This window comes from Lepisosteus platostomus, chromosome 11, assembly GCF_059453375.1.
Source record: "Lepisosteus platostomus isolate fLepPlt1 chromosome 11, fLepPlt1.hap1, whole genome shotgun sequence".
NCBI lineage: Eukaryota > Metazoa > Chordata > Actinopteri > Semionotiformes > Lepisosteidae > Lepisosteus > Lepisosteus platostomus.
This window is the reverse complement of record NC_142621.1, coordinates 41,069,086-41,079,260: the sequence shown is the minus strand read 5'-3', so window position 1 is coordinate 41,079,260 and position 10,175 is coordinate 41,069,086. Positions and strand designations below refer to the sequence as shown.

The 10,175-nt window shown below is 40.1% G+C and overlaps 1 protein-coding gene across 2 annotated transcripts; it reads right to left on the bottom strand.

Annotated features, from left to right (window-relative positions):
* Positions 1-387: 387 nt before the first annotated feature.
* dcxr (dicarbonyl/L-xylulose reductase) lies at positions 388-7,022 on the bottom strand. Of its 2 annotated transcripts, none has more exons than XM_088599700.1 (10): positions 6,864-7,022; positions 6,563-6,642; positions 5,239-5,336; positions 4,153-4,307; positions 2,650-2,692; positions 2,465-2,564; positions 1,901-1,965; positions 1,184-1,301; positions 664-800; positions 388-556 (listed from the first exon to the last, which is right to left on the bottom strand). In XM_088599700.1, exons 2-9 carry the CDS (start codon positions 6,612-6,614, stop codon positions 697-699), a joined length of 735 nt encoding a protein of 244 aa, XP_088455826.1. In that variant the 5' UTR covers positions 6,615-6,642; positions 6,864-7,022; the 3' UTR covers positions 388-556; positions 664-696. The 2 variants fall into 2 exon arrangements, with proteins under 2 accessions (XP_088455826.1, XP_088455825.1); XM_088599699.1 differs by having other exon boundaries at positions 6,775-7,013.
* Positions 7,023-10,175: the final 3,153 nt, after the last annotated feature.

Sequence of the window (10,175 nt, the reverse complement as noted above, 5' to 3'; positions counted from 1 at the left end):
ACAATATATCCTGTAAATTTAGTATTAATCAATCAACAAAGAACCTTATGTTTAATCCTAAAGTGTTTGAAATTAACTTTTTTTAAGAAAAGAGTTCATTTCCTTTTTCCCCCTATGGAACATACAGGATGACAACATTTTAATCTTCCTTGTCTAAATTAAACTTCAGTAATGTCTCCTAGTGCAGCTCTTGAGAGCATCTACTTCCACTACTGTAGAAACATCAAATGCAGAAACACCCATTCTTCCTGTGTCCTGTTTTTGCAATAAAAGCAGTTTCCTCTGGTTTTACATCTCCAGCCAAAGCATGTATCGCAGAACAGATTTCCTTTCTTTAACATGTGAAGGAGCACTATTAGGCTTCAGTTGAACAAAATGATCCAGTAGTCAGACTGACTCAATTTTATTCATGTCAGTCAAACAGATGATTTCATTTACAGTTATGTTCAGTCAATATCTGTTCCATTTAGAGGGGAATTTTTTTTTTACATTTTTTCTGTATTGGATTCCATTCTCCTTCTAGGGTTCTAGTATCAGTGAGGGAGGATCTTTTCATCTGTGAAGGAAAAAATTAGGTATTGGGTATTTTCTTTAGGTGTATGAATTGCAAAACCAAGAGTACACTGTGAAAAGTATGAAATCTAGACTAAACACATGCCTCACCTCTTCAGTTCACACTTGGGTTGAGGCTGGAACTCAGCATGCCAGGAATCCACCGTCAACTGGCATGATAATGCCGTTAGTCATGGCACTCTTGTCACTGAGGAGGAAGAGGATGGAGTGGACCACATCTTCAACCTCTGCAGAGAACGCCACAAACACAGCAAACTAGGATATCAGACTCTGGAACCAAGACTGAAATTTTCTCTGCCTGCTTAAATGTCCTCATGTTCTTCTCTCTATCCTGAGGATTTCAATACAGCTGAAACCTATTCCAATCATCTTAGAGGAAAAAACACAATACAGGAAATAGTGCATCTTCAGGAAGGAAGGGCAGGTTCCTCCTACTAAAACTCAAGTTTACCATCTGTGTGATTGATTACATCTTGGTACAGAAGTAAGTTGTGATACATATAGGGAAATCCAGAAGTGATAGGGCTTCAATGCAGTTGGACCTTCTAGAAAGAGGCAAAGGTACCAGGTTTTCCCCAGCAGTGGTGCGAGCATTAAGCAAGAAGCTGACCTGCAAATTTCCCCAGTGGAATGTGTGAAATCATAGTCTTGGCCTTCTCCGGATCACTCCAGCCTGTACGGCCCATCTCTGTCATGACCACTGTGGGATTGATGGAGTTCACGCGGATCTGAGAGAAAACACAACAAACTGGTGATTCCCAGGTGCTGACAGATGTCAGTTCACTGGATGAGGAAAATATTTAGGGTAAACATCTATGAAGAAGAACCTGAAAGGCTGTGGATGATCTGAAAACCTGGTTTTCAACCCCAATGCCATAAACAAAACAGGTCCCTGACTTTTTTTTCAAATCTCACATCATTCCATTTATTTTTTGTTTGTTTTTTTTTCCCAGTATTACATTTTATCATTTGAAATTATACTATTGTACAAACAGCTAATATAAACCACTACATATTCCCTCGTGTGTCTTTTACCTGCAATGTGCAGTTAAGGCTTTTTAACTTCCAAAAACTACACCACTATTTGAATTCAACACGCACCAACAAAGTGCATTTTAACAATTGCTATCTTTTAGCAAAAAATGACTGTATTGGCAGATTCTGTTTGGAATTTTTTATCCTATTTTTTTTAGTCTATACATTTTATATCTTGCCACTCTAGATTTGTGAAAAATACATTTTTTCTGTTTATCATTTACACCACATTGTACACAGTGGCAGCGTGAAAAAAGCAGAATCGGGATGCAGACAGTCATGAGCTATATACCTGATGAGGCCCCAGCTCAAGAGCCATCACCTTGGTCAACATGTCCAGTGCTCCTTTGGTTGCACCTACAAACATGAAACAAAGGTCTTGTAAACTAAGACGAGATCCTTTTCAAATGTTACATGTAGCAGAGGTAGGGGACAAAATGCTATTGAAACAACAGAACTGTATATGTGTGTAACCAACCAAGTGATAAACTACTGATTTTTATAGCATGAAGAATAGCGATTTACCAAACTCATTATCATCAAATGTTATCCATTTCAATAATTTTGATCTATTTAGAATAGATAGTTAAAGAGTTACACAACCGGGGGGAGGGAGCAACTGGGATAAGAGAGCTCATAATTACTAAATGCTAACAGTGTGCCACTGGTAGAATAAGGATGTGAAAAATGCATGCATGCTCTCTCCCCATGTGTTTTTGAACATTTCTAAACCATTTATTTTTGTGGATTTCAGCCTGGAAAGCATACTTATTCAACATTAGCCCAAGATCATCAACATGATCTCATATTTCTATGGAAGTAGACCTGTTTATTTGGAGCAGTGATCAATACTTACAATAGACAGCGTGGTCTCTCAGAGCACGTTGGGAAGCCTGGCTGGAGACATTGACAATGGAGCCCCCTGACCCCCTGGCCTTCATTCCTCGAGCCGCAATCTGCAGGAAAATAGTATGCCTCCGGTATCCATGCAGAAAACCTATAAGGAACACCTCAAATGGTCCTGCTTAACACAGCTCTTACCTGAGCTACATGTAGTGCTCCTTTCACGTTGATATTAAAACATCTGAAAAAATGAATGAACAAGAGGATGCCTTGTGAAATTTATGTTTAAGGACTTGATAAAAAATCTGTTTCCACAAAACAAAAGACTTCTAAAAACATGTACTCATACAGCAGTTAAGGTTAGTAGACCTCATAAGCATGATTTAAATCCTAACTCAGAACATGCAAACCTGAGTCTTCTCCCTATGTCAGAGGAAAATGCATGAATGCAGGAGGCAGGTTTCGCTTCTCTTACTCCAGATAGAAAGAAAAAAACTAAACCTCCAGTACACAAATAATCATTGTGTCACGAATCGCAATCTGTCGCACAAGCACCATCGCATTCCCACACGCACTGAACACTCACGCCTTAATTAAGGCCTCACACGTTTCCTGCTTAAACCCTCTCTTCACATCTTGCCCTTGCTTGCTATTGAGAACTCCTCAAGAAGAGCTGCTCCACACTACGCCCTAAACTATTCTTCCTTTGAGAATTGCTGGCTTCGACTCCCTGCTTTCGATTTCTGGACTACTCTTTTGCCTCGCATCTTGGATACTCTGCTTCCACTGAACCTGTTCACCGTATAGACTTCACTAATCGTCCCTCCGGCAACGCACAGGGTACTGTTTTTACATCTCTTAGGACTAGCTGACACATTGTCTCTTTCTGGAAACATGAAAATTAAATTATGAGACTGAGGGGGTTAAAACTCATGTCCGTACCTCATCTACACTGGAAGACATTTAAACAAGTCACTCACTGACTTTGATGGGGGACTCCCAAGTGGCTGCGCATGATTGGGCAGGTACTGCTGGGGTTGGGTGTGCTACAAAATGGTGACCCAGGGAACGTAATGGGTGCCTGTGAGCTTGCAGTTTTGTCAGTGAGAGATGCACAGTGTCTTTCTCCTCCAATTGGGACTAACTCTCCCGTAAGGCACTACGGAGCTTGCAGGGTGCCAACGGCAGACGGCACTGATATTGAGCCGAAGAGCAAAAAAATCGGTACCTATGAGTGGCTTACCAAGTGAAAATGTTCAGCTTGAGCTGTGTGGCATAGTCCTCGCTGGTCTGAGACTAGCTCACGTGTCTAGTCAACACTGCTAGGGTAAGGTAGGTATTAGTTAGCCAGTGTGGCATTGTGGAGCTTGTGGATTGTAGTGTGTTCAAAGACATACTGGTAGGTTAATTGGCTTCTGGGAAAAATGACCCTGATATGAGTGTTTGCGTGTCTGGGCATGCTGGACTGGCGTCCCCTACAGGGTGTTTCCTGCCTTGCGCCCATTGCTTGCCAGGAAGGGCTCCAGCTGCCCCGCAACCCAGTATACCGTAGGATAAATGGGTAGAAAATGGATGGATGGTAATTTAGAGTTTAAAATAAGTTTAATTATACCATGAAAGCCTGGTGGAAATCGTGCACCCAGCCCCAGCTCTGTGTATCCTACATGTATGGAAGTGAGACTTTTATACTTCACTCTTTACTTGTCAAACTCCTCCTGGGTGACATCCAGGAAAGGCTGCTGTCCTCCATAGCCTGCATTGTTCACCAGCAGGTCCACCGGGCCGATGCTCCTCAGTGCTCTTTCTGTGGCGTCCCAGTCAGAGAGATCCACACAGACCGGCTGGATTGATGGACACTGGAACAACAGCACAGGCTTCACTTCTTTTTCACAGGCTTGTGCACAAGCACACTCCCTGATGCAGGACCACTCATCAGCCCCCCTCACAGTGGAAAACCCCCTGCCCTGTGTCAGAACACTCACTGCTTTGTCTGCCTCTGCATAGTGTTTCACACGCCAATAAGAAAACAGGCCAGTGCCCGCTTCTCGTCCATTAAGCATTTCCTACAGTGAATGGATGGCAAAGCTAATGAGTCAACACATTGAAGCCTGACAGGGAGGCAACACTTACCTGATGTAAAGAAAACTTCTTGTAAGTCTCATATGAGAAGATCAGATCACTTTATTGCCCATATACAAGTTCTTGTATTAGGAATTTGTCTTTTCACATACCCCAACTTACTCTCAATGAGCCACACAGACAGGGAGAGAAGCTTGGGGTCTGAGCACAGGATCAGCCATTAATACGGCGCCCATGGAGCAGTCGGGGTTAAGGGCCTTGCTCAGGGGCCCAACAGAGTAGGATTCCTCTCCGTTGGCCGCGAGATATGAACCAGCAACCTTCCAGCCACTGGCCCAGATCCCTAGCCACAGAGCCACCGCATTGACCCATATGATTCCAGCTTCTTTGAAACATTTTAAAAAACACCTTGGGGACAAAATGTTCCATTCATAACTCAGATTGGTGAAATGTTAAGCATCTGTAGAATTGCGTTTTTTATAAGTTGTTTTTCTTGCTTTCAAAGAAGCAAATTTTCAGCAGCACGTAAGACAGAAATGACCAATTGCGGAGCTTCACTTTTATGTGCTACACATCTGTAAGGGGAGATCTGGAGTATTGAATCAATATCTAGAACTGTCCTAGGACTGCTATTAGTATTGTCAATCGTTGCACTTCCCTGATATGCCATTACAGGGACTTAATTCCAGTGTGGGGAGATGTCCGTACCTCTTTGACAAGAGTGTCCAAGTCTGCTTGCGTACGAGTGACTGCGATGACTTCTGCTCCACACTTCACTAGCGCCAGTGCAGTTGCCCTGCCGATACCTGAAACAACGTCAGCCCACTGCTTAGAGACGTGTACACCTTTGTCAGAGGTATTACAAACCCTCAGGTGTCATTCTATTCAGAAGTCAAGTACACTGTATTCATAACAGGACAGGAAGGAAGCAGAGCTCAAAGAATTAGAAATAAACAAGGCTTTCATTAAAAATTGACTTTCGGTCATCCTTATAATACCATGTAGTACAGATAACTTAATTTGACTAATGTAGATAATGTAACTAGGATTTAAAAAACAGCAGAACTTTCTAACCCTGATTTTGGGGAGCCCCAATCCATTATGTCTTAAATAACCCCTTAAATTGACTGTTTCTAAGAAGTAGGAACATTTGTGACTGATGAATTAAGCAAGTAATGTGCTTTAGTAGGAGAACTCTGATCTTTGAGGGATGATATGTTCTAATTTGTTAAAAATTTAATTGGTTTAATGTTGACTTTTAAAATCTGCTGGGGCTTTCTTGGAGAGCAAGGTTAGAGATTCCTGCATTAACGTTTTAAATGACTTTTAGGGGGAAACAATCTGGTATCACAAGGACAAAGAAATTAGTTGAGGATCACAACTAATTATGGCGCATATGAAGTTACTGTTTGCATGAACCCCTTAGCTATTTGAAACAACGTCATTACAGCACATTAAATCTTTAAATGTTGCAAATGAATCTCGTTTCAGGCACGGTATTTTCTTTCTGTGATGAACTGCTTTTTTAATGGGACTTCGAAAAACGGAAAGTATTGAAAAGTTTTAAATACACTTTAATTGTTGGTAAAACGCGTATTTGTTTTATTAAACGTAATGATAACTAAAAATAATTGTTGCGTTATATTGCGGTTAAGCAGCAAAATCTTTTCACAGATGAACACAGATCCCTCCTACTAAGAGTGAACCCTGTACTCTGAGATGTGGGGTGATAGCTGTTAAAAGAGATTCAAGAAGTTATTTATTTACTAATTGGGGAATAATTTGCAAATATAACAAATATTTGATCGTGCATATTTTTAGTACCATATTTTGACCACACACTAGTTTAAGAACAGAATGAGTCTGCTCCTACAAAGTACATTACAGTCGTCATGTCTTGAAAGTCAAGGTAAAGAGAATAGTTCGTTTTTAGATTTTTATAAGATTATAGACCTTTGAGTAACACTGCGTTGTTATACTGGCTAAAGCCAGGTGGTGTCGCTGTCGCTTAATAATGAAACCTTACTCCTACCTTTGCCAGCGCCAGTGACGAGAGCTCGTCGGCCTGTGAATGATGTCTCCATACTCTCCGCGCAAAGCAGTAATGAAGTGCTATTTGTAAAAAAAAAACATGCAACACCGGTAACTCTAAATGTCAGTACAGTATTTTCAAACATATCCTAAATTGTTAGTTTATTTTCTGTAAAACATAAAGGAATAAAACCTTAACTACAATTTACTAACCAGAGTCGGTCGCTTTACCCCCCAAGAACTAGAGCAAAGCAGAATCTATCGGACAGACAATGCATTAGATATTTCTTTGCAACAATAACCTGATTGTTTCTGGAATGAAAGTTCGCAAAATGTTGAACTGATCCGCAGAGCGACGCTCAGTAAAGCAGCGAAGAGAGTCAATCCTCAGCTGATTCGCACAAAGTAAAAGGTTCCTGTGGATAACGCGAAGCACGTGACGTTTCTCACCAGTGGAAAGGAAATGTAGTTTGTGCCGGTAGATTATTACTGTTTCTTCAATAATCCTTCACATGCATGTCAAGCAGACTTAAAGGGAGAACGTTAGCAGTGTTTTAACATTGGAACAATGGTCTAACTAATAAAACTTTGCTCATTTTAATTATAGGCCATTTACTGTCAAACAGGAGTAAATGTTTTGCTTTCAGTCAAAAAACAATTTAGATAACTATAAGGTCATCGAACTTATTTTTGTCTAGTTCTCGTCGAGGAAAGAAAATTATTAACAAACAAGACCAATATGTTTACTTTCGCGGAAATAAAGTTTGCAAACGAAACTATGTGCTCTGTATAGGATTGCATTTTTGTTTCAGAAAAAAATGATAGGTTTATGCAGTAACCAGTGCGGTTGTATATTCATGAAAGTCAGTTTCGCACTATGGGTTTACTAGACGAGAGACGTGTGCGAAACACTGAATCACTTATACTAGAACTGGCTGCTAAGATTCCTCTGTTTTGTTTCGTCTGCAAACTGTAGCTAGGAACCACAGATACTTGGCAAGATATTGTTCTTCATGGGACGGTTTTATTATCAGTTGAAACATGCTAATTTTAACTTGCTGCTACTGAATATTATTTATAAGAATAGCACTGCAATCAAAATTCAAACTACTGTAAGTGAAGGTTTTTTATGTTTAAACAGTTTTATATGTGTACTGTAAATAATGGTATGGTATTAGTTCTTTAATTCTTACTGTGTCCCACAAATAGTACATCTCAAGGTTCAATACTAATCTTCTAGGTAGAGTGGAGTAGGTATTTTGAATTACAAAGTCATATTCTCTTTGCACCTAGGAATTTGCTAAGCTATTATCTGATCATTGTTTTTTATTTTGGAAATATAATACTATATAACCAATAATTACACATAGAAGCAATGCCAATGGCCAATCTGAAACTGTGGGGCTTAATGTATAACTTTTTATTTACTTTAATTACTTAATTAATTTTCTTTTTACCTACTTACTTATTACATTTAATTTATAATTTTGCAGTGGTGCATTAGAATATAATGTTGTCAAATAAGACAATCCAGTTGTTTGTGACCAGTTTCAAGACTGCATTTGCTTGCTCTTAAGGTATGTTAGTAGACAAAATGGAATTGCCATTGTGTGATGGAAAACCTGTTATATAATCATTACTAACTGGGTTGCAGCTCTGAGCTTAATTCCTAAAAGAAATGAAGCATTGAAGAGATTGCAATGCTTATTCACCATGTTTCTGTGGGAAACATGTAGAGTATGAAAAAGTTAATGTTATGCTCATTAGGTAAAGCTGCATGAAGCTGTTGTGCAATGATATTAGCTTTAAGGGTGCAAATTAATTTCCTGACCCTGTAGCGGAAATAGGCTTCTGGTTTTCAGAAAGTATATATTGAGTGTCTTATCTGATCTGATCACTAACCTGCTCTGTAATCTATGAAGTCATTCATGTGGGCATAAAGCGTGGTTAGGATAATGCATTGGCTTCTGAGTACCTATTTTTATCAAACTAATTCATTTTCATCATGCTTGTTGTTACATGTGAAGATAACACTCTTCCAGCTAAGCAAGCTCTGTTGGCAAAGGACAACAACAAGAAATGTGTGGCTGCCTAGCTACGCTTCACTGTCTCATGTGTGAGCTGAGAGATTTGAAGACGAGAGTATATACATGTCTCTGTGTATTTTTATTGTAACTTTAGCCTTTATATGCCATCTGCTTCTTGATTTTAAACTTCTTGAGCTCTTGGTCTGGATTTACTGTAGATTATTCTTTTCTGATACATGATGCATGCCTTTCAAATCCTCAAGGTACTGACAAAACTAATGCAATGGACTTTTCAGAACATAAATGAACCAGAAGGCACAAGTGGAACCTACATGGAAGTGCATTTAAAACTGAGAACAGGAGGCACTTCTTTATGTGAAGGGTTGTGGGTGTATGGAGCAAGTTACCAGCCATGTTGCTGAAGCCAAAAATCTGTATTCCTTTAAAAAACATGAAAATGTGGGGAAAATGTGTTGTGTGCAGCACAGCCTTTCCTTTATTGGTTTTTGACTGGAATTTAAAGCGAGACTGAAAGTGATGCCCTGAAGCTATGCTGGCCAGCTGAAGAGACAGATGTTTTTCATTAGGATGCCCCTGACAGATGGTGCTGCACAGCTGGCCAGCACTGCACAGGTCACCAGATCTATTCCTTTACACTCAGGCTTCTGTGACCACAGAAAGAGTCCTCTTTGGCACTGCCTGTGTAATTGAATACAGTTCTTTCCACTTCTGCAAATCCTCAGAAGACTACAATTAGCACATTGACTTGATTGCCAAGAAATTAGTGAAAAATAATATAGTTCTGGCACATTGTTTAGCAAATTCCAAATGTCTCGCCACGCAATAAATGTTTTTTGTTCTCATCATTTTCATTTATGTGGAAGTGAGCGTTGATATCTTTTGTGAGAGTTCTCCAGACTAGTTAAAGCTGCTGAGGCCTTCTTTTGTCCCGTTTGAAATGTTTTATTCAGCTGTAATTTTACACATCGAACTAAAAGTTTCAGTACTTTAACAGATTAAAAAGCTTTTAATGCATTACTAAAAAAACATGTTTTGATGAATCACCAGCCTGTGACAGCACCTGTCATTTTTACAAACTAGATAAAATCCTGCACCTTGTGTTTGGCACAGTGTTCCATGAGCAAGACAGACGTAGGGAGCGAGAGACAGACCCACGTTGAAAAGCACAGGAAATGCCACTCTGAAGGCCTCTTCCTTTTCACTCCCCCCACTTGTAGTCAGTCTGGGACACACACAGAAGCTGTGGCCACAACACAGTCGTGTTGCAGTTTTCCAAATGCTGTTTGCACTCTGAGCAGGTTCTCACTTCTGTCAACCTCAGAGCAGTGCGGAACAAGAGGCTGGGGCAAGAACCAAACCACCTGCCTTATCTCACAAACCCAGCAAGGCAGGGCCTTGTCATATTGCAGTGGGGGACATCTAATTAAAACTAGGTTACTGCTGTACATTTTATTGGTAGACCAGTAGGTGGCGCTCTTCCCCGTGAACCAGGATAAAACGGGAGAGACTGTGCTGCAGAAGGTTTTATCCTTCAGATGACATGTTAAACTGAGGTTGTGACAATTT

Coding starts and splice junctions, on each gene's coding strand:
- dcxr (XM_088599700.1), bottom strand. CDS start 6,614: ATGGAGACATCATTCACAGGCCGACGAGCTCTCGTCACTGGCGCTGGC. Junction 5,337..6,562: donor CGTCACTGGCGCTGGCAAAG/GTAGGAGTAAGG, acceptor ACGTTGTTTCAG/GTATCGGCAGGGCAACTGCA. Junction 1,302..1,900: donor TTGAGCTGGGGCCTCATCAG/GTATATAGCTCA, acceptor GTTTTCTCTCAG/ATCCGCGTGAACTCCATCAA.